The following is a 24,077-nucleotide window of genomic DNA, read 5'->3' as shown; positions in this document are numbered from 1 at the left end:
CTACTATCAGTTAAAGAAATATCTTGTAACGAATAATTCTGTGTCGTGGTAGATGTATATTACTGTGACAGTGGCGCCCTCAGTATTTGTTTGTTTTTGCCGTGTAGCCGCCAAGAGCCATTAGTCAGACGAACTGCCACCACAGATGCGTCCTATAAGAAATAGTTCGATTTAAACAAATCGAAATGTTATTAAGGCAAGGGAGGTAACGTAGACTCCAAAACGATGTTGTAATAGTTGCAAAAGTTTCGCTATGTGTTTAAGTCGCAGTTGTGATTATAGCTAATATCAAAACAGCTTAACTAGGTCAGTTCAGTAACTTTTTAATGGAAAGCTTCGATAATGAAGGCGAAAGACATTCTCGACGAGCGAATCGCTAGTTTTGGTGGCAAGCTTGCACATTACGAAATAAAATAAAAGCGTCACTTGAAAGTTTAGGCTGCGTCAGCGCTGAACATTTTCTATTGCATGTTTAAAAAAGTCATTGAACTATATGGAGAACACTTCCGCATCTCAAAATATCCCATGGTCTGTGTGCCGCTACCCACGAACACCGACTTCCTGAAAATGCTTTGTATTTGTTTTACCTGGTTTATGTTGAATGACACAAAATTTGTTAGCAAATGTAGTTTATCAGTCCCCGAGGAAGTGTGCCTCTTTGCCTTATATCTTACGGGAGTTTTTCTGATTTTTTGTGCCAGACTATCGATTTCGATTTGAGTTGTCTATATCTTTGAAGATTGATTGAAGGTTGTTTGAATGCTGTTGATCTGTTTTTAAGCTCCAACTTCAGCAGGATGATTAATATCGCAGTGTATCGTTTTCGAACAGTCCCGAATATAGGTTTTCTTGGTATGAATACGACAAATTGGATATTATTGTTTAATTATTGAGCTCATCCATATCCTATCTTAGCCTTCAGTTCCTGTCAATGTTAGTCCCAGTCTACCCATTCTGCGACAATGAAGCCATTAATGTGAGCAACCTGGCCCAACATGTCGTGTCTGATATGTACGGTAAGCAAGCTATACGGTATATTTTTAGTATATGAAGAAAGGAAGGAAACAATTGCAAGGATCAAATGCATAGATTGAATCAGCACAGTGGGCAGCATCTTCATTGTTATGCTAATAGTTCTCGACGGAAAGATCTTCTTCGTGAAGAAAGAAGCTTGGTATAACAATGGACTAGGTGTCCACCCATATAACTTGACCATGTTCTCGTGTCGGTTCCAGAACCCAGTTTTTAGCACCCGTCGTGTGTGTCTGGACAAGCATCACACGATTACTATGTCTAGGGCTGCAAAACAACGAATATACCGAAATACACGCGCCTTACATCAGTGTCTCCATATCTTACAATCGTCTAAACTGTTTTCACGATAATATCTGCTCTATCAGTGAACCGCTGCCTGTTAGATGTTGACCGATTAAAGTTCACTAAACGACATAATGGTTTCAAAAAAACTACTTATGATAGTGTATATAGTTGGGGTAGGCGCACAGAACACTGACACTTTGCAAAAAGGCTTCCCAGATTTATATGAAAGTATCTATAGAAGTCATTCTAGTTTATGTGCGATCAGGTTTGATGTCTACGGAATTTTTGTGGGTTTATCTCAGAACTTTAGAGAGATTTGCAGTCACAAGGTTGAAAATATAGTCGTCGGCTTTAAGACGATTTTAGATGCGATCCCTTAAGCACGCGGAAAGGGTAAAACTTTTGCTCGGGATCAACTAAGTTTGGAGAGGCAAAAAACCCTACCAGGGTGCCCCCAGGTGGTCCTTACTAGTGGTGCTTAACTAACATCTAAGTAGAATACTCAAATTTTAAATAGGAAAAAGGTATGACCCTAGATAGCCATGGCGTTCCATAAACCAGGAAACACTATCCTGTAGAGTACTTACAATCATTCCTGAATTTTTAGAGTGTAGACTGTCTTTAATCTAGGTTAGTTTCAGTGTGCGTTGAGGTTTAAAAAAAACCTCAACGCACACTGAAAGGCGTCGTTTGTAGCGCAATCGTGCGTTTTTGCGTTGTTAAAAACACTACATAATAGTTGCATTCACGTTTTTTTTTTTATTACTAGGACAAAATGGGATTTTACTAAAAAGTCTACTGTGTTAACGCCAATAAGTAAACTGCTCGAGGTATTTGATCTAACAGTGTTTCGAAAACTGGAAAAACTTGTATGATAAATAAGTCTTGCACCCTCCGAAACAACGAGTCACGCATTGGCAAATGGCAGGAAGTGCCATTGAAATTGAATATCCAGCAGCGTTGAGCACAATTTCGCATGAAGGCCAGCTCGACCACTGGAATGAAAGACTGCGTACTTCTAATAAAAGCAATTACTAGCAACTATCATAACACATTGCACAACCAACATGTGTGAATCCCACCTTATATAGTGCAAATAAGGGTAATATAATAAGTAAATGGAAGATAACGTAATGATTGTAGCGTATACTCGACAGAGGTGGCTAAGAGACATCGTGGTGTACATAATGAATTTGTATGAAAAATGAATAAGAAAGCCTAATTATCGAGTGAACAGAAATTCTTAAATATGTCACAGTCAGATTTGATAAATACATCAACAGAGACATAGCCTGAATAGATAAAAAATGTGCTATTTAAATGTGCTCTGACGAAGGGAGCAGGAACATATATTTTTGGTAGCTTGCTTTCAATCCACAATTCAGATATAATGATCTATCAATCGTATAAGCGTTTACACATATGAGCGGGGTTGTGCGTGAACAGCTGGGCCATCACTGCGCTAAATCCCAGATGTTAACAATAGTACTAACCAGACTTATGAATAACCGGAAAATACCGTTTTTTTTTTTTTTTTTTAAGTGTTTCAACATCATACATGGCGTATTCTGTGTGTAATTCAAAATTTGATTAAGGTGAAAAAGAATACACTAGTTTCCACGGGGGTAATCTAGTGAGCTTATAACGTACATTCAAACAATTCATATAACATTTATAAATATGTTATTATAATATTATATATATATTGTATTATAAATTACGAACAAGCGGCTCGCGTATGTAATCTATACCTAACCCAAGCACATGAAGGTTATTTGACGTGTGCTTATGTGCGTGTAACAGGCGAACATTAAATCTCCATAATCGTACTATTGATCTAGAAGACAAATATTTAAACTTAAATTTCTCCCAAATTATAGACAATCCTTTATTTTTAATTATAGTCAACTAACAGTCAACCTAACACAAGCTTATAGTGGTAAATAATCTAGTAGCGCATACTATGGTACGTGTATATCCAAGTGGGTTGACTATATATTGATAGGTCTATTTGATTGCAAATTTAATTGAAAAGTACATCTTTAACTTAGACTAGAACTAAAAGAGGATCGACGCCGAGAATGAGCCTGTAAGGTTTCCGACATAAGAAGGCTGAAGGATGTTACGATTAGTGTTAGTCTATGATCTTTATCTTATGGGCACCAATGTAAAGTGCTATCAACACGAGATCAGTCCGGTTATCTTCGTGCCACGTCGGACATTCGGACTGATCGTGTAACATGTCCATGTTGAATCCTTGGCAATAGACCAAATATTCCAGGGATAAGTTAGTTTTTCTGAATTAGGGTCACGCTCACTTAACCACACCACAATACTTCTAACAACAAACTTTTGGTATTATTAGGCTGAGTAAATGTTTTTCTATAGACGTGCATTACGCAGAATGCACATCATAGAGGCACTGTGTATCTGCTAATCAGAATATTATAGATCTTCTATAATAGATAGGGTTAATTAACAGACGAAGAGGCGTGTAGAAATCTGCCTCAACGTAATCTTTTTTTAGTATAACAATGAGCATGTTAACCGGCTAAACCTAAATAGATCAGAATGCCCTATATAGACAACAGTTCCCTCCTGCACGATTTGAAGAGAAATATTCTACTTTTCGCAGCATTATATCTTTGGCGTACGTCATGCTACGACGTAGTGTCTGCTCAAAAGAGACCATGAAGATGGCAGTTTTGTTGAGGAAAATTTCGAGTTTAATTTTCGGTAAAACTGAAAACAGATATTTGTCTTTGCTAAAAACACAAACACTGACAGTTAGATGGGCCTATGCTCATGCATTGACATAAAACTATTTTTTCCAGCGCGACAGTGTCCGTTTATAAGGTTCGTTATGCTAGTTACCTTTCAGTACTGCACTGTAAAGGTCTCTCATAGAAAATACTTAATAATAGGATATTAAATTATTATTATAGAATTATATATCTCTCATACTTCTAATAAAGCTTTCCATTCGATTTTCAGGGTTGCTTTGCACGTCATGTCTCGTTTTAACCTATACTCACTGTTATGCTAATGTCAGCTGAGCAGTTGAAATGGGCGTCAAGTGGATGCAGATTTGAATATAGATCCTGCCTTCGAATCATGTTAACTCGCTGGTAATAGGGATGCTGATAAACATGAATAATACTATTAATCAAAGTAGTGAGAAATAGCGAAGCCGTCCGAGTTTAGGTTTCCCGCACAAAGGTTGCAAATGGTGACACTACTATTAACCGCTGAAACCTAGTATATAAAACGGCGTCAAATGCACACTCTTTGAAACCTAGTTAGGTTTGCTAAGGAAAAGTCCAAGACAAACCTCGGCCAATGCTATTGGTATATATAATTTTTGCTATAGTCGTACAGCCAGTGGACGGAACCTGGTGTCAAGGGGTCCTCCTCCTATCCTCGATGGAAGACAACCGGTATGTTCCGGCAATGTCTCAAACCTCGTGAATTGAGAACCGGTTTGAGAGTTGTACTTATATATTTTTTAACCATACGGCTAGAAGATATTAAGTACGAGTTCTACATAAGTAGGACACCGAATAAACCATCTTCAATTCATTAGGTTTTGTCTGATAATGTGACTCTATTTAAAAATGATGTGGCGACCTTTATCAATCAAAGACATGATGTATTTTATTGGATTTAAAAATGATTTTTAATTTAAAAAAAAACTCGGATGAATTTATTACTTGCTGAAGCACATTAGGCCATCTGACGTCTAATTCATATATGAGGCTAGCTTAGTATTTCTGTATACAGTAATGTATGTGATTACGGCAAGGTGGAATCAGTAGTTTTCTATATCATTACCGCTACGCTAGCAACATTGTAAAAGAAAAATAATACGCTAGTCATTGTCAATGGAAAATTTGCGAAGTAAATGATTGATCTGCTAACAATTCCTGCGAATGAAAATTAGAAAAAAGATATCCCTTGCGTTTTGTATTCTTGTGGACGTAGTACGCCGCATAAACCTCTTTGTTTTCGGTCGTCTCTTTTAGTTCCGGACAAAAATACGGAAGAATTTTTTTAGGTAAAAAAGTCGCTGTTCAAGTATAACGTAAGCAGTTGAGCAATAAAATTGAGCAAAGTGCATTAGGCCACATAAATATTTGTAATAACAGACGAAGTTTTCGTTAATAAGCGTTTACGTCTGATGAATATGCGCAGTGATAGTTATACTGTCTCGTTATTCTCAGCCGATGTATACATAGAAGATGTATAATTATCACTGCTAATACGCTAACAAATACCTTTATTGAAATACAAATGAGTTAAGTAACTGTTTCATGCAGGGTTTTTTCTGACTAAAATATAAACGCAGCCAATCCTTTATCAAGGACTGACCCTGTCCCATTCTTTTCAACTTACGGTAGTGGAATGCCTTAGTTGTTGGAAGTACGATGGCGAAATAAAAGTGCGTTTACCGTGACGATCGTTGCAAGCGGAATTGGTCCGGGGCTTTATATTACAACAACCCTCTATGCTTTTCAGATGGAAAATGCTATGCACGGTGTTCGAAATAGCCCCATAATAGTTCTCATATGAGACTCAAACTTATAATTCTAACATCGTCCGCGGGGACTGCCCTGCCGGTACCGAGCGCTAACCTATTGCGCCACTGGGCACACTGGCCTAAATCCCTAACAACCTATGTCAGAGTATTTGAATAGGCATAAAAAAGTAATAATACAATTATATATATTTATATAATTTATTAATTAATTAATTTATTTATTTATATAATTATAATTGTATATATACCGCCGTGACGTATTATCACTGCATGTTAAATTTTTAGAACAAAAATAGAAAGCAAAATGCGGTAAGATCTCTAGAGGCTTACCCATGGAACGCTACACTGAACAGTTTATGGTCTCAACTGAAATAGCGGTTAGTTGAGCTGAAATAGCACTGATCGTTTCCCTAATAACGGCCCATTTATCAAAATAGCGCTCACTCATAGTCAACAATATGACCAGTCTCTTAAATAAAACGTAGACCTAAAACGCCTATTTGACCTTGCTTTTAGGACTAATAGACCAGACTCAAAGGAAACTAGATTTACGTAGGTACTTTCTTGTAGACCGATACAAAATATTTCAGATGTGCAGCGTTCAAGAAACTGGCTTAGTGTAAATATCTAAAACCTAACTCAGATATTTTGCTAGTAGGTACCTTGTGCTTACCACAGTCATGGGTGCACACTAAAATGGTATAACAGGTGACAAGAGAAATGTCATAATTACACACAAATGCTAATATTTTTTATCTGATTATTCAGTCGTATTCTTGCTTCTCTTGACGTTTATTTCTCGATGTAACTTTTGAAGATCGTTACTTTCGTCCATCTGAAACGTTCGGTATAACATATGTGTTCATCTAATCTTTTTAGCTCAGAAATGCACCCAAAGTTCTCAAACTAGAATCGGGCTTATGAACGGCATCCCTGACGGTTTCAGTAACATTCACCTTAAAAAACGCTATCTTTAGCATTGTATCACAACTATCCGGAAACAGCAAATAGTCTTTCCATTTGACCTATTCAGTAATAAGGTCATATTGATCAGTGAACGTTCGGATGGTAACTTTAAACTCTGACGAATTATGTATCAAGTCAACTACGAGATAAAAGCTAGAACTAGAACGCCATCGATTCTTTGGTTTTGATACGTAATGACCCAATGACCCATATACGACACATGCGTTAGGCGCAGATGCACTTCTTTTTCTATTAAGGTTCTGGTGCTCCTGTGCTCTCGGGGACCTAATATGTTCCTGACATTATGCTTCAATGCCACAGAAAGCTCATATCACTTGAAAGGTCGACTAGAAAAGTAACATCTGATGAACTTCCGTTTTATATGTTAAGTTGTATAACCTTTTGAAATATTCACTAATTTAATACTTTTTGAAACATTCGATTATTGACATCACTTACATTAAGAACATGCCGAAAGGACACTACTCATCCGAGCAGAATAGGAGGCGTAGTATACGACAGGTCTTACAGATATCATGTTTTTGTACAAAGGCAACAAATCAACTGTTTCAACTCGAAACGTAATGGAAACTTTTTGTTGGTTGGCCACGTAAGCGGGTGTTGTGACCGAGAACGGTACCCTATTTCTACACTATTGCAATTATCCAAATGGATTACTCAGCTCCTCAATAAGCTCGCGTTGGTAAATGCTTGTCGGCCTTTCTTAAGAAAAGCCCACCGCTTCTTGTTTTTAAGACTCTTAAGCTACTTCTACGAAACGTTCACGTTTGGACTTGTAGCAACACATTCTTCAGATGTGTCCATCAAGCAATGATGGGCTTCAGATTGTTTTCTCTTTCCCCACTTCAGGAAAGCTTAATGTCCATAAATTTGTGACTCGCGTCGAATTCTTCGTTATGGAGGTTTTCCCTTTTGAGAAAGCCATCTCTCTAAATTGCCCCAGAGTTGAACAAGTGACCATTGCAAAACTAATAAAACTGCTTCACCAATAATCAGGGTGTGACTATCAACGTTACAAAAACACGTGAGATGGTCTTGGTTCAAACTCGGACGTGAATACCTTTTCATTTCTTGCCGGTAGGGCTCAGCCGCGTCAGCTAAAACCGTTCTAACATACACTCAACTCGGTAATCTAATGTTTATGCTATCTAGTTTCTAAAGATAATCCAATAATGGATTCGATTGATTGACCATATCTGAATTAAATGTTGGGGATTTCATGACCAATACGGGCGTGCTTAGTATATCATTGACTCAACAATCCCGGTGACCATCAGTACTTCGAATCCATTGCTGCATTATGTGTCAAATTAATTAGTATTAACTGTAAAGTTCAAAAAGCCCATATACGTGTGTACATATGCCGTCCTGCTAGTGGTACATTTATGTCAAATCAGTCGTGATCGTTGATGACATAGATAGTGAAAAACTGTCGAAACCTCAGGCTGTCGCTTATTGCTGCACGGGATATACTGGTAATACAAAGAGTCATGAACATACGTTTTAATAGATCCCAGTCTGCAGTAGAGGCAAAAGTACACCCACAAGAGAGGTCCTTTTTATAAACAATATCAGGTAAACAATATTAACATCAAGGCATATTGGGGCTCGATCTGCAAAGCCTGATCGCATTGTAGCCTGAATACGCTTTGAGACGTATTGCTCATAGAAAAACTATATGCCTGAAATTAACAATGCGACAAAGGCTGGCACTCGGAAGTGTTCCGTAATATTGAACCTGACTTACGAGATCTTCAATATACCTACAGTAAAAAAAGATCACTAGATAATCCGAGAAGCGCGATTCGACTTCTTTCTTACGAGATAATCCAGCACGGATAAACCCGTATCAACGCGATCGTGTGGGCACCACTGAAGCCACCATTCTTGAGGAATCAAAGGGCCCTTTATATTTCTACACCTCGATTGGTTCTATAGAGGTGAAGCTGAGCTTTTGCTTCATCGCATACGTATATCATCGGTTCTGCCCATGAGGTGTATCATCCAGATCCTCACAGCTCTGAAACAATCAAGCAGTATATTACGCATGGGCATGTCTTTTTCATTAACAGGATGAATACTTTTTGTAATAGCATTATGCTTCGCTTGTGATACTAAATCTCACTGGGTCATGTTTTGTATACGGTAACGTCAGAGCTTTTCGAACCTATGACCAACAATACTAAGAATGCGGGTCCCCATCAGTAACTTCGAAGTTAATAAAGGAACTAATAAGAATAAAAAAAAAAGTGGGATGCATCCAATAAAGCTAAGCTAACTAGAGTTAGGCAGCCTTCCGTCCGTTATTAGCGACCCTTGTAAACCAAAGCCAAAAGCTCCAACAATATACAAGCTGTGAAAATATACCATATCCGAAGTGATAACAAACAACTACTGTTAGAACTACTAACCTTTATCGTTTGCCTACAGGCAGAGTTGTCGATCCTTGCCGCCCAAGTCTCCAAACAAAGGTGGAATAACTGTAAATCAACAAACACTTGAGAATGGTATTATTGAATTATATGAATTGAAAGCACAGTACCACCCTTAAAAGCACAGGTATGAAAAAACCGAGACCACAACAATCAGGTGAAAAGGTTCGATTTGTGCAAAACAAAGGGGAAAGCAAAAAACAGCCCCGTCCACATTTGGCAATGAGCAAAGAACAAGAATAAAGAACTTTACACAAGCAACTACAGGTGAATTGACAAAATAATGCAAACAACTTGTAGAAGTTCGAAGAACCTTTCTAAGAAATCTATATATTACTTTTTAATTACCCCTCTCACTTTTCTGGCGGTAAAGTTTAACGATTTTAGTTATCGTATGGGGGCAAGTTAAATATAAGTGAATTAATTCATACAAGCTATAAGGTTCCATATGCGTATGATGTTAGCGACCCCTAATATTTGTACTATCTAAAATTTTATTTTATTGCACAAAGATGTAGGTGCAAAAGAGCTAAAGACAGAAATGAGTATCTGTTTCAAGCTAAACGGTAAATCGTGCTTCGAGTTTTCGCAAAAATGTAAAGCTTTTTAAGAAACATGACATTTATTAGTCGGTGATTGCTGATAAAAGTCGATCGATTTGTTATAACTCTGTTCAACCGATATACGCTCTGGCACGCTAAATACTAGCTACAAAGAAGGTGTCCTTGCGATAAAATGAGAGTAATTGGTTTGAGTAGGGTCTACGGAAATTCAATTATAAAGAGAAACTTAAAAATTTCTTGATTTCGTCGCACATATAGCTTCCTGTTATGTTTATCATACACTGTTATGTTTATTACATGTAGAAGTGGTTAAGTGTTTGGGTAGGCGCGCCGATAAAAACAGTTTTGAAGGTTAAATACGGAAAGCTAAAGTTCGATGTGTTAAAATGATCAGTCTATTGGAGGTGGCTGTGGACAATTGCCTTCCTACCCTATCATCTGAACTGGTGAATGTGTCAGTAATTTTCACGGGCGATCGTTTTCTATGTCATTCTATGGTATGACAGAACCCAAAACTCGCGATGGAAACTTAAGCCTTCCGGTCTGTGGACCCGTATAGTATTATCAATGACTTGCCACCCCTGAAAAACCCAGTAAGCAATACTTTTCCCGCGTATGTCTGTACTGTCCTAACTGTAGGCTTCCTTTGGCCCAAACATACGCCCTGGCAGTAGCCGTGCTGAAGAGAGCCAACTAATGTTCCTCTCAACTTCCACTGCTACGATAAAGGATATAGCCATACCGTCGGGGCGTCTAAGTACTGCTTGAGTAGCCGTCTTCGTGACCCTTTCTACTATATAGGTAGTTTTAGCGAGTTGACAAAAAGCTATTAGTTCAAACTTGAAAACTGACAAAACCTAAAATCTGCTTACCGTGTGAGTATCGAAAATCAGTTTTGGGCTTGCATTAATGCAGTTAGCTACCTGCCCAGCCAGCCCTTCCGCCGCGATAGTTTAGATTGCCTGCTGTTAGATCATGTCAAATTTGCCCCCACGATAGAATAGTGTTAATGCCTATACGTACAAAACTTAGAAACACGTGGCGATCTTGATCATAAATTGGATGCGAACACACTCCGTTTTGTGTTAGAAGCCGGCCGCGGGTAGCGATACTTAACAGCGATACCGGACGTGAAACCCGAAATATTTATTTTCGAATATGTCGAACCTCAGCGTGCAGTAGGCCTGTGGTTTTTTCCTATGTTTTTCCCCATAGGACTTGCCTTCCGACTGGGCTGCGTTTAAGGTTTCGATAGACCAATCACTACACTCGATAATTCAATTTCGGACAACGGTCACTTGGGGCGCAATATATATTCCAATGATGGTTCTATTTATCGGGGTGTACATATCAAGTATGTGATTATCTGGAGAAGTGATAAGGCGATTAGTGCAAAGATAGGAATAGATGACTCGATAGACCACTGTGCGCGATAGAAAGAAGAATGAATTTTTATGTCACGTCTTCGAAAGGTTTCGACTAGTGCAGATGATGCTGTTACATTAATGAATCTAAAAAAAAAAAAAAAAAACGATAATGTACTTTTAAAATGTATTTCATTTATTAATATCAAGCACATATGCTTGAAGTTCGGCAGGGCACATATCGTCCTGTGTTACTCAAGCCGGAAGCTTTTGAAGGCTTACTCGTCCAGCTACTAAAGCACAATGCTATGAATAATCTTTATAACCTTTTTCCGACACATTTCCATAATAAATGATGTATATAGTTACCTTAGTTTCACAATAACGCAAATATATTGTGTAAAAATCGGCGTTTCTCCGAGGCTATAAGACAATTTACGGTTTTGATAAAGCAAAGTTGACTACGAACCTTGAGATGCCACAGAGCCCCTAAGACCATTTGTTAAGGTACCACTTCTTTACGTTCACGTTTTAGATTGAGCTAGTTCTGGCTGATTATTTCTAATGGCTCCAGCGATAATGATTGCCTCCATCGTACCTCATGTAGTGTGTCTCTAGCCCCAGATTGAACCAAGCCTTAGACCGATGTCTGGTTGGTGATGTCTGGATGGTTTGCCAATCGAAATAGTCGACGTAGCATCTAATCAACACACAAAAATCGAAGACAACCTTACAATTACAGAGAGATGACCGGTATTGTCGCTAACATGCAATCGTCTTGTAGTAATTTTGAGAATAGGCTCATCCATTTTGCAAAATTCAATTAATTTTCTGCAATTATAATAATTTTTATGGTACTAATTAGGACACCTAAGGCACTAGCGTCATCTACTATTAAACCTATAATTCTTTAGCAACTCGTTTGCGTTTCGCCCGCGATAGTGTTCTATACAAGATATTATGCTAGAATGTCATCGTTCGGGTTGCAGTTTATAAGAGCGAGGTAGTTTTCGGGAAGAGGACAAGGGAACCATCGAAGAGGGTAGGTATTATACAAATTGCCTGTTTTCTTTGTCTCATTGGCCTGACTATATGCAATTTCAACAAATAACAGTAGCAATAGTCCTCGCCGCTGTCGTCTTCGACATCTGCAACTGAAAGATTCGTGTAGCTATCGCTATAGAATTTGCGGCAGAAAGATTGCCTCAGCTTCTCTACCCCGTCGCCTTGCGTTTAAGGCTCTTCTAGGCCCCAGCTAGTTGGCTCGCAGGCACGGTTCCTTAACGAAACTGCGCAGCTTTTACCGGTATCCTGTTCGCAATGCGCAAGCAAATACTAAACTTGCCTTCACCTTTGTCCCTTTCCCGTTTCAGAGACGACAGAGTTTCTACCCTCTCCAGCCACCTGCAGGCGCTGTGAGTCAGCCAATTCAGCCTTAGAATCAACAGCTGGCCGGCAAACCAGGCGAAGCAACTTCACTTGCCGTTCGTGACAACCTTGAAGGCCAAGATCTATGGCTTCAAGATCAGGCTGGGTTTTTGTTGTTCGGCGCTGTTTAGTAATGTACGTCTGACCGGACATCAGTTATATCGCGTGTACAATTTACAGGCGCACCGAGAAAGGGCATTCCGTCAAGCTGAGATTCACCTAAGCCCCGCCATTTTTAATGCGAGCGTCTCCTTCCGGATACCTAATTTTCGTTCTCAGTCATTTATCGCCATGTTTCTATTTGCTTTGCGTCAATATCTGAAGATCTGTATCGAGCGGAAGTCGTGTCTGTGCTGTTGCTTTCAATTTATGTCATGAACCTTTTTTGCTAGGTCTATGAGCTATCTAAAGCAACCAGGAGTATCTTGACCTGTGACAGCGTTGCACGAGTACGGCCATCTTCTTTGTTGCCTCATAATTGTGCAATGGAACATGTGATAGTTCCAAAAGTTAAGTGCCGATTGTTCTCGAAGTAGTACAATCATCACGCCGTGTTTAGTACACACAACCAGGATACTGACATTGCTAAACCGTTATTGCCTACAATTAATGCTTTTTTGGGAAGAATGAAGCACGGCTGCAGCGGAATCAAAATTAATTTCTCGGCGGCAACTGTTTTCGACAGAGTTGTCTCATTATGAAGATGGAATTAGACTATTGTAGGGCTGAGTGCTTAACGTACTTGTTCTTCTGTGTTTGTTAATGGTTACATAGGCACGTTTGGATGTGGACCTTACAACTGTTCTTTGGATGTTAGCCGCTGCATGCTTATAAAATTTTAAAGAACTCGAACTATTCGCTGACTGAGGTACCGGCAAAGGCAGATTTGTACCAAATTCGTTATCTATGTTTTTCCATTTTTTCTTTTTATGCCGAGTCTCAGCTTCGAGCGTTTCATAACTTCTGGCTTGAAAGTCATTTTGAAACATCTTTCTTCCTTTGGAGCTCTTACGGAAGCCATGATATATATATATATATATATATATATATATATATATATGAAACGCGCGCGCTCGGCATCGCAAGCATGTAACCAGCATTGTGTCATTCTCCTTTTATCATAGAGATGATTTATTTTTTATTGGAACCATATAGAAAATACCTTTTCAACAAAGTTTAATGCAGCAAAGAGAGTACGTGGTTAAATTGATAGAGCGAGGTAAAAAAAGAAAAGGATAATTGTACCATACAACCTACACAACTGTACTTAGTTGCATAGCAGGCTTGGGGTAGCTGCTAGGAATGATATTGTGTTGTTTCGATATCCGTTCTGTATTTCCTATTGAACGAAGACAAGGCTTTGTTTCAAGGGAAAACGAGAATTATAGAGCACCAAAAGAAGATACTGTGGCTCAATTTTATAGGCAGGCCACTAAATCAGTATCAGTACTCGACAGTATCTCGAAGCACTCGTAGTTAAAAAAATTGTCTGAAGAACAACAAACGAGATCAATTTAGTCTTTCTACCAGCCGGCCAAGGATCCAGCTGTGGTTGCAACGTGGTCTCTATGAGCACTGTCCCTTGTCCATTTAGGGTAGGACAACGACCACGAAATACGCTCCATGTCTAGCATTGATTCGTGGACAAAATGTCTGTAATTTTGATGGATTAGCCTAAACCTCACGCGGCTTCGGTGAACTTGCTGTGAAATTACAGCCGCATCAATAGGAACGACTATAAGAGCACAAGACATCGAAACGTTCATCACGTCGGAGGTGGTATGGCTATGGCAAAAAAGCGAAAGTAGATCCGGGAACTGTCGGACACTCATATGTTTACTAGTAGAAGCAAGTAACAGTCGAAACTGGAGAAACAAGCAAAAGGCAGGCCAAATCGAGAGCCATGACAGGCAGGCGATCGAGAAACAGATCTGACCTAACGAACGAACACAACAAGAGCAAACTGCAAAGGAATAAATGAACTGAGCCCAAGTGTTCGCTCGCAGATAGCGAGGCGGCCCACGAAACTAATGAGATTAGAACTGAAGTAAAAGCTAAGAAAGTATCCTTCTCTATTACAACAGAAATCGTAGCAATCGTGCGAGATGAAAGTAGATCATCAACACGATGGAGTGTGAGTGGGGGGCTGTCGCAGCTGAACGATAATAAAGCACGACAGTTACCCAACAGGTTTAATAGCAACGCCTGCTTCTGCCACAATCTCGTACCATAGCAGATTCTGTCTGGATAGCAGAAATGATACTAACAGCCGTATAAAAGGTTAAGAAATTCCATTAAAGATTCCATTAAAGTGACAGAACTAACAGACGTCAAACGAGTGAAGATGTTCGACCATACAGATGCAGAGCCTTTGCAGGCGGTAAGCAGGGCGGCGCTGAAAAAAATCATATATGCATGAACTGAAAAACCGACAAAAATATGTCACATGTCCTAGCGGTACGACGTAGAAACGTGACTGTTGAGCTAGGGACAATAATGAAATTTGACTTGTAGCTCCGGCTTCGTATCAATCGAACGAGCAAAACTGTTTGGAAAAAGAAAATCTCGTAAAAGTGGCAAAATGAGATAAAACACTGGCATTGTCAGTAGAGGGCGCACATGTCATGCCAAAATGTGCAAAGAAATAATTTGTGAGTAGTTTGTGGTTCGATAAGGTGTCATCGTGTACATGCAGCGGAATACATAAAGCAACACAAAGCAGACGAGTGCCTGTTCTTTCGCACAATTATGAACGTGACACGGTGGAATATGCTTGCAAATTGGTGTGCTATATTCGTGCTTGGGCTGGTCCAGGGTTTACTCGTTTTATGTCAACGCGAAAAAATTGTTCGACAGCGACGGTTTCTAGAGCCTCCCACAGAAGCGTAAGTGTTACGGTTAACTGTTTGGATTGGGTTAATAACAATTATCAGGAACAGACAATAAATACATATTCCACCCTAATATACGTTAAAGTAATACTTGTGTATTTGCTCAGAGAAACGGTAAGCGAACGCTAGAGCAATGTATGATAGACAATAGTGATCTATCGTCTACCACACGCTGCTCTGCTATTCGAGCACCGTCTGCCTAGGCCAAGTAACGCGATTCCTTTGCTAACCTATTAATGGTTTACAGTCTTCGGGAAGTACTTTAATTCTTAAATGGATGGCTTCCTATTGCTCGGCAATAGCTTAGCTTACCATAGCTTCAAGTGTGGGCATCAGCGGGTTTCACATGGCAGATCACATAGTGATAGCATTTGTGAAGCAGAACAAATAAAAACGTAATTTTTGGGTCGGCTGTTACTGTCGTTTTTTTAAACAAAAGGCCATCTTTAACGGTTAAGCACGCATTGGCAACGTGTTGGCTGAACAATGGTTTCATGAAGGCGGATAGACCTGCTAACTGTGACCTTTGATAGCTTCCTTAGGTAACTTGAGTTCTTTATAATCCATTTCCTTGCAAGGTCACTTAATAATTACACTTGGTCGCAGTATGCGAATGTATATGCGACGCTTAGCGAGGTCTACGATTCGACTTTGAACTAAAAGAAGTTCGGTATAATCATTGTATAATGACTCCACCGACTTAAGGTTAAAGAAGTTTTCCTCACGCAGTTGCTGCTCATCCGGATTAGCAGGTCGTACGCAGGTTGAAGATATCTGAGTGCAAATTTGGATCGCATAAGATAGCGCTTAATCAATATGAGCGGGCAATTAGACGGTCATAGATGATTCACCGAACGTTTTCTATGACTGAGGTGACTACCAAACATGCTAATAAACACAGTGTAGGGAAATATTTTGATAATTAGCTTGACGTTTGTGCTTCATAATTCAGAGGGAATTCATACACAAAGAAGATACGACTCTATAAGAAAAATATTAACTTGTGATTAATGAGATACCGTAGTTTGCCATATTTACCAGTAATAACAATTTGATCCTAAAAGCTCCATGTTTCGTCTAGTCTGTGGCGACTGTTCTTCTTTCTGGGTAACCTTATTAAAACAATGCAGACACTTACCTCACAGCATTTCTTCTCTATATTGTACCATTGGTTTGTCTAATACTTTTTTTTTTAACAGTATCGTCTTCATATGATAGTATCTTGCCGCAGCGTCCCTCTACTTCTTCTTGCAGTAACACTGAATTTCACCTTGAAACCGTACATGTATCCACGTCTCATACGGATTCCTATGACGTATATGTAATGCATGGATACTTCCAAGAGTCTTATTCGTTTTTGTTTTAGTTTATCGTTTACTGCTTTCGCTAACTATCTACGAAACAAAAATTGCAGTACATCACTCGTGCCGGCACGGATAAGCTTGTGCCACAAACGAAATCCAAGCGTCGTGTGTGGTCAATTTTTCTGACCGATCGTTCTAGATAGGGCATTACTATGCTAAAAACTAAGTATAATAAGGCCGCATAGATCTTATCTGGGAGGTACACTTCGTGAGGGAGGCGCAAGCTATGTAGAAAGGCTGAACTCCTAGGACCGTCTACGCAGAAGACGTTTAAAACTAAAAACAACGTTTACTAATTGAACCAGTGCACACATTTTAAAAGGAATTGCACGGAACATCTTTTCACAGTTGTACTGCTACACAGTAATTGCATTAATAAATAAATATAATGTTCTAAACACGCTCTAGCATGGTCAGAACGTACACGTGGGTAACAATGTTGGGTTCTGTTCATGTCTGGGCACGAACGGGCAGAAGCTTACAAGTGAGCGATATCAGGACTCAGGACACATTTAGACTATAAATATGAAGTAATTGTATATTCATTTAAACGGTGAAACACATGAACGGCAGCAAAACACTGGTGATTATGGTGCCTTCCGTACGTTGCGACAAACTTTACGTGAGAATGATTATATGCACTGCTAAGTAGAGAAACCACGTCATCTCCAAAATGTAAACAATAAGTCTCTTTCTGGTAGCATTAACTATAATCGAGTTGCGAGTAAGATTCAGTTTATCTGTCGGTTAGGACTACTTGAAAGGGCAAACCGCCTCACTATTGCCCCACTTCCGTGCTGTTTGCAAATCTGTCCGTGACATACTCAGTGTTAGTCTTGGTATTTGCGACGTACTCTGTTTGAATCAATCTGATCATACTCGCATCAGAAACTACAATAACTGACGATTAGAACTAGTGGCTCGCTCCCTTGAGGATATCACATGTGCAGCATGGCCCACATAAGCAGCTATTTTTATCGAGTAGGCACTCTCACGATGAGCAGCATCTGGCTGCTGAAAGAGATTTAAAATGTGGGTAGTATTAGGCCAAGCATAATGAGCTTTCGAAGCTATGCAGTCGCTTTTTACTCTGTTTTTTGGCAGTCATACACGAATTGTATCCTTCGGAACATCTCGAAGACTAACCGAAGGCCTTTGATAAAGAGAACGGCATTCGTTAACAGGTACAGTATGTTAAAACAACCTATACATTCTCCTCGTTCATTGTCAGTGACGTGATTGTGAATATCGTTGGATTCATAGTTAAAACCTAGCAAGAGGCAGATTCTTGCAATAATCTTTTACGTAGCCAACACCATAAAAAATCGATCCGATAATTAAAAAAGGATTTGAATACTTGTCTAATACACGAAGATATAGTGAACATTTGATTTTTTGATGAAATGTAAATTAATGATTTTAGTGTAAAAACTATATGTTTCTCATAATAACGAAGTTTTGAGAAATAGGTTTTGGTAAAGCTTTACATTCTTCCATCGAACATTAGAGACCTACTTCAGCCAACTTCGCTAGATCTCCAGCTCTCTTTTAAGCACTGGGCCTTAAGTCCCTGTCCATATCCCCGTGGATTGTATTCAAATAAACGAGAACATACAGTTTGTAGGTCACAGACGGGACAATTTTAATGCTAGGTTGGAGTATACACTCTACTGGGCGGGAGTATTTCCTATCTAAAATGCTGATGGAGTATATTTTATATTCTGGCCGTATATTAAGAAGCCGTTGAGATAGCAATGCGCCACTAGCCCAGCTTATGCCTAACTCAAGATCTAGTTGACATTCTTTGTTAGAACAAAGAGTGTTAGATGACTAATGGAACCCTCACACCTTTACGAGTCGTTTTCATATGAAATAGACCTACACTAGTTCTCATCTGACGCATTTACTTACAGTTATCCCTAGGTATAAACTTGGACGATCGTTTCTTTCTCTTTAGAACTTAAAACCTGTAGTTTAAGGTCTACTAACGAAGACCCAAGACTTTAAGGGAACTGTATAGGAGCATCTCGTTCTAGTTAGTCCCTATTGCAGTTAAGGAAAAGGGATGATACATACTGCATTTTGATAAATTTCTTAGTTAGTTTTCATATATATTTGACTGTGTTTATCATCCATAAATGCGCATTCAATACACAGCGGCCTTAGATTAACAACGATTACCTCTAGCGAAATCTATAGATCCGACCTATGCGCTACGCAGTCTATATGACGACTGTCATTGCGACATTAAAATTAGCTATGCTCCTAAAAAAATACGTATAACTTGTAAGCTCTAATACCTCAACGTGATGCTATCGCTTAAAAAAACAACCGTAGATAAATCTAGACGCAGCTGTTACGGGTCAGTGCTATCGCGCATTCAATTAACCGTTGTACAAAGCCTTATGAAAGACTGCCGGTCGCCATATGACTGACTCTGAAGGACATTGCATTGCTATTGAGATTTTGAGAATTTGTTATGAACAAGCGTTTGACTCTGAAATAAATGCCGTAATTACCATACTTTCACAGCACTAAAAAGTTTCACAAAAATACAATTTTCTATTCTATCTAGAGTAAAGTTTAAATTTGCTAACCTTGCATTTGCTGGTACGTTATAATGGTTCGTCTCTTAGACGACATTGCTACTGGCTAGAACTTACGACAACATATTTACGCACGCTATATGAAAGTTACGTAAATAAAGACGCTACTATCGCTCAGTAGCTATTACATGCGGATTAGTTGAAAACTATACTTTGTTGCAGTAGGTCAACAGTAGGAACAGAGTGATTATTCAAAAGGTAAGCTCAACGTAGGTGACAACATTATAGTGTAATAACGGCCCTTTATCAAGAAACTACAATCCAACCAGATCAACGGTCATCCAACTCTCGTTTCTAATATTCAAGAACGAAGATCGATTTTGCGGCTAAAGTTTGCGAACTGCTTTCGCATTGGGCCATTTTTTAGATACACCGAAGGTGGACCAACTGAAGCCATAACTAAATTCAGTAGCTAAAACTTGGCATTTAGTCAAGCATCAATGCTATGGTTCTTATATTGGCTGATGCGATTCCTTTTATAATGCATTTTTTGTTAGTCGTGGTATATAGGTTTAAGTCAGTATTGAGCCAGACGTAACACCCGAAGTCATCCATCCATCCATCCATCCATCGCACAAATCATTTTGCCTTGTAAAATGCACGTTATAGTAAAGATGAATTATGCATACGAAAATACACTGCTGTTCTTACTCTCCATTGCGCCTGTGAAAGATAACATATGCTGACTGTCTGAGACCAAGCTGCAAGATAGGTTTCAGGGTAGCTAACAAAAGGAACGAGCGAGGACCAACTACAGTTAAACGAATGTGAAAACTGTAAAAACGTTGGTTTCCCGCTTGCTTATATGTGCTTTGTTTATGTAAAGGATTAAACAACAGCCGTACAATGGAACATTTGTTATTATTGCACGTTGCTTACTGACGGGACAGCTTACAACTTTGTAAGTAACCAACTCTGTACGGTCAGTCCTGTTCTAAAGCCTTTTTGTTTATTATTACTATTTATTATTTATTTGTTATTTAATTAGCCTTTGGCTAACTGTTAGTTATCTCAGAGATTTTATGCTAATAACAAGAATCGTTTGTATATTTCATATTTTTTTTTCTTTTTATAGTTTTGATTGTCATGAACTTTCACCAATGGCAATGGCTTGCAATTCGAGAAACCTTAATACAGTGAATACATACTAATATTGTTGAAAAGAGGTTAAAATTAGGTATGATTATGTTGTCATGGCAGCAGATACCTTCAAATAAACTCGGGCATGGTGTGGTGGTTGTAGATTGTCATTGGTCAACACTGAAAGAAATACACCTGAATACAAGGTATTTTCTGGCATATCTACCATTAGTTTCAAAGCGATACTATCTATTTTGTATTAGCTGATGATGCTACTATTAAAGTCCATAGCTAGAATCTGACCGGAACAAGCATTTTTTTAGAACAATTCGTTAGAGTTAAATTAGTCATCTTCAACATTTCGTCGCTCACAAACTTTTCAGATGCAGGAACGAAGGCAAACAAGAAAAATCGAGAAGGCTTCGTACTCGAAATGGTTTTCTGTTTGGCGAGACGCATCACCCAGAGCTCCAGCTTGCCTAACAACCGAATATCCGTCTAAAGATAGCATTTGCAAGCTATACAAACGACCCGAACGGATCTTAGTCTTCAAAGTATTATCGCATCTCGGTCCATACGTAACAAACGCAGCCTAAATAAAAAAGTGAGCCCTGTCTCCGAAGACGTTAGCTATCCAGTAGCTTACAGCCGCGAATGGGAAAACGCCAGGTTGCTCCATCTCTTTGATAATGGCACAGCAGAAACGGTCAAACACGAGCCAGAGTAGAGTATCGAAATTACCGTTTCATTGTAACATATGTTGTCGCATACTGTTGTGACACATTAACGGATTAAGTCGATGCCTACCCAGCAGGCGGATTCGAGCTATTAACTAGACCATGAAGAAGGACAAACCCTTAAATTTGACAAAAGAGAAATTTTTGAACAGGAATGGCTAATTATTTTTTACGCGTATTCGTATATGTGTTAAATATGGACAAGTCGCATGCCGAGAACAGACTCACGTTTCGGTATAAAAGGGGGAAAAGAAGACGGCATTGATAGTAAACATTTTGAATGATCGTCGTCTCTGAAAAGCTCTGAGGTATAATTTCATTGAGGGAAATTTTGAACGACTAGGACTGAGAAGGGAAACTAATAATGCGTTTGCAGTGCACAGCATGCATTATAACTGGCATGAGTATGTGGTAAGAACGGGCAAAGGGAAAAACTGCCAGAGAGAGTATTCGCGCAGTCCCAATATAAATACGTACACGTAGTGACGTAAATTGCACGTAAACGCGTGATAAGGGGGAAATGAAGTGTACAGAGGAACAGTGGCATGATAACATATTGTTGCGGGAAGATCCGACTTCTATACACGGCATTTTTGACTGCAATGGCCAATGCCAAGCGGTTGACAACTTGGACCATACGAAGATTTTTTACAGGTTGATTCAGTTTGCTGTTGACGTACTTAGCTTCTTGTGAAGACTAGCTTGGAATTCTCTGGGTTACGTAAACAACGCCAGTAATGCCCTAATTTGTATGGAACGCAACATTTTACCAAGAATGAGTGCGCTGGAACAAAATTTTGATACGATACAGTCAATACGAGTCGCCTTACAGTTGGGAAAATGCCCCATCTCATTCTACAAGTGGAGATACTTCTTAACATTAATAATGGCTTTGTAGCATCCGCGGTTAGTTTGCTTTGAATTTTCGTAATTGAGTGCTATGAGAATTAGGGTATTATACTGATTAAAATTAAAAATATTGAACCTGGGACCTTATTCACTTCGCTATCTGTTTTAACGTTTCTATTATATATTCTTTCCTGTTATTTCTTCCATACAATCGATAGTCGAAAATATAAGTTTACAGCTTAGTATACACTTAACAATATTATGCTGATATGATGCTGTTAGAAAATCGGATTATTGAATTTTTACCGATGTTTAATAGCAACTGGAAATGCAGCGGGAACAGCTTCCTTAGGGTCTTCCGCTACATACCGACAAATTATTCTATCTGTTAAGTTTATAATAATAATAATAATAAAAAACCGGTTTCAATACATATAATTGGTGATTGGCCAGTCTATGGGTCAGTGAGAGCTCTACCGCAAGCGGGAGAACTCTCGAAGGAAACTGTCAACTATTGAAAATGCTATCAGGAAGAAGGGTGTGCAGCTGTACAAGATGCAGGAACGAAAATTACTTCTGATGCGGTGAATAAGCTTAAGGACTATATCGGAAAAGTATAAAGATTTTTATTTTATAAAAAAAATGAAGAATTCACACATTATGGAAGACAAAGGAACGATGTTCCGAACTCTACGAAGAACAATTTAATTGAACAATTCTTCAACCACTCTTCTGGAAACCATATGCGCAAGCGATGTAAGCTACAATGGCAGCTCAAACACTTCCGAAATCAAAGAAAGAAAATATAATGCTTTAGTTTGCTAATAGCTAAAAAGCTGCATGCAGAAGCAACGGGGTTTCAGCAGTCATTGCTATAAGTAGTGCCAATAATTAGTATTTGTCGTGACTTCACGTGCCACAGCTGCTAAAAAGATTTATAATCACTGAGTTTAAATATAAAATTGCACGCGTAGTCTAAATTGTTGGTCAGTCAACAGCAAAATCAATAGAACCCTGCAACGTCATCTAAACTTTCCTTCTCATTCTGATTGCATGCACATATTTCGAAATTAAAAGGTTTCAAATGTATTAAGGTCGAGGTTCGATCGTCTGTCACTGCTCCAGTAGAACGCTATCGTTATATAAAATGCTTCTAAGATCCGTTTACTGTTTCAGCATTGTCGCAAAAGTTTACCAGAAACGAGCGTTATGAAAGCGTTTTGCTTAAAGCTCGTCTGCATCGAAGTGCATATTGATTATGAGTATTCTTCCCACACGTACTCATCTGACACGAGTCTAATGAGGAGATAGAATGCACCGATACCGAACCTTTGCTTGGCGCAATGTTTTACAACAGTTGGACCTTAGGTTCAATCCCCCAAAAATAGTAGCTAGTTTCTTTAAATAGAAGGGCCTATTTGAAGGTGGCGGTCGACTTTAATGCGGGTAAATTTAGTTCTCTCTTTTCCATTCACTTTTGCTCTGTTTTATTAATTGGATGTTTCCTACGGGTATATGAGGGAATATATTTAAAAAAAAAGTTATAATTTTTTTGGGTTTTCACGATAGGCGGATTAGGATTGGGCTTGGTGCGGTGTCTAAGGGCCGCAATTACTTGCGTCGAAAACGGTAGCTAATTATGCAAGCCAAGTTATGACACCTTTAGTTTACGTACATAAGTTATGGAAGCACATATTTGTAAACTTAACAGCTCTTTATTAAGTTGTCAAAACACGCACTACTTTACGGCAGATATCTAATACGGATCACAGCACACTCGCGGTCAATTTAAGCTGTCGAAATTATTTGGGAAGTAAATTCCAAAACTTGGAAAGTTGCCGCTTAAATATTGCGCAAATTACGCTCATTGCGTGGCCTACAAGCTGAAGTGCAGCGCCTTCTCAGTAGGTAAAGTGATC

The 24,077-nt window shown here is 38.9% G+C and overlaps 1 protein-coding gene and 2 long non-coding RNA genes across 6 annotated transcripts in view; 2 read left to right on the top strand and 1 right to left on the bottom strand.

The window, feature by feature from the left end:
* The first annotated feature begins 1 nt into the window (after position 1).
* On the top strand, positions 2–6,502 carry LOC147753765 (uncharacterized). The gene is made up of 3 exons (XR_015310190.1): positions 2–205; positions 916–1,016; positions 4,315–6,502. It is a non-coding gene; the product is annotated as an uncharacterized LOC147753765 (long non-coding RNA).
* Positions 6,503–8,195: 1,693 nt separating this feature from the next.
* Positions 8,196–24,077, bottom strand: part of LOC111258557 (uncharacterized) — a 54,597-nt gene continuing 38,715 nt past the window's right edge. Inside the window, exons 1-3 of one of the 2 annotated variants that reach the window (XR_002679061.2) lie at positions 16,661–17,901; positions 9,256–9,324; positions 8,196–8,864 (exon numbers count right to left, since the gene is read on the bottom strand). This is a non-coding gene — a long non-coding RNA (uncharacterized LOC111258557). Of the gene's footprint in view, positions 8,865–9,255; positions 9,325–16,660; positions 17,902–24,077 lie in introns of those variants that run through there. The other variant, XR_002679062.2, reaches the window with a different exon arrangement.
* The window catches only part of LOC111258556 (glycine receptor subunit alpha-2), a 60,306-nt gene continuing 48,949 nt past the window's right edge, over positions 12,721–24,077 (top strand). For 2 of the 3 annotated variants that reach the window (XM_022829931.2, XM_022829932.2), the window contains exons 1-2: positions 12,721–13,499; positions 14,349–15,516. In XM_022829931.2, coding sequence (XP_022685666.1) covers positions 15,380–15,516 — 137 coding nt within the window. In that variant the 5' untranslated portion in view covers positions 12,721–13,499; positions 14,349–15,379. Of the gene's footprint in view, positions 13,500–14,085; positions 15,517–24,077 lie in introns of those variants that run through there. The other variant, XM_022829925.2, reaches the window with a different exon arrangement.

Source organism: Varroa jacobsoni, unplaced genomic scaffold, assembly GCF_002532875.2.
Source record: "Varroa jacobsoni isolate VJ856 unplaced genomic scaffold, vjacob_1.0 scaffold_245, whole genome shotgun sequence".
NCBI classification, from domain to species: domain Eukaryota; kingdom Metazoa; phylum Arthropoda; class Arachnida; order Mesostigmata; family Varroidae; genus Varroa; species Varroa jacobsoni.
The sequence above is the reverse complement of the archived record's forward strand: the minus strand, read 5'-3'. Positions and strand labels throughout refer to the sequence as shown.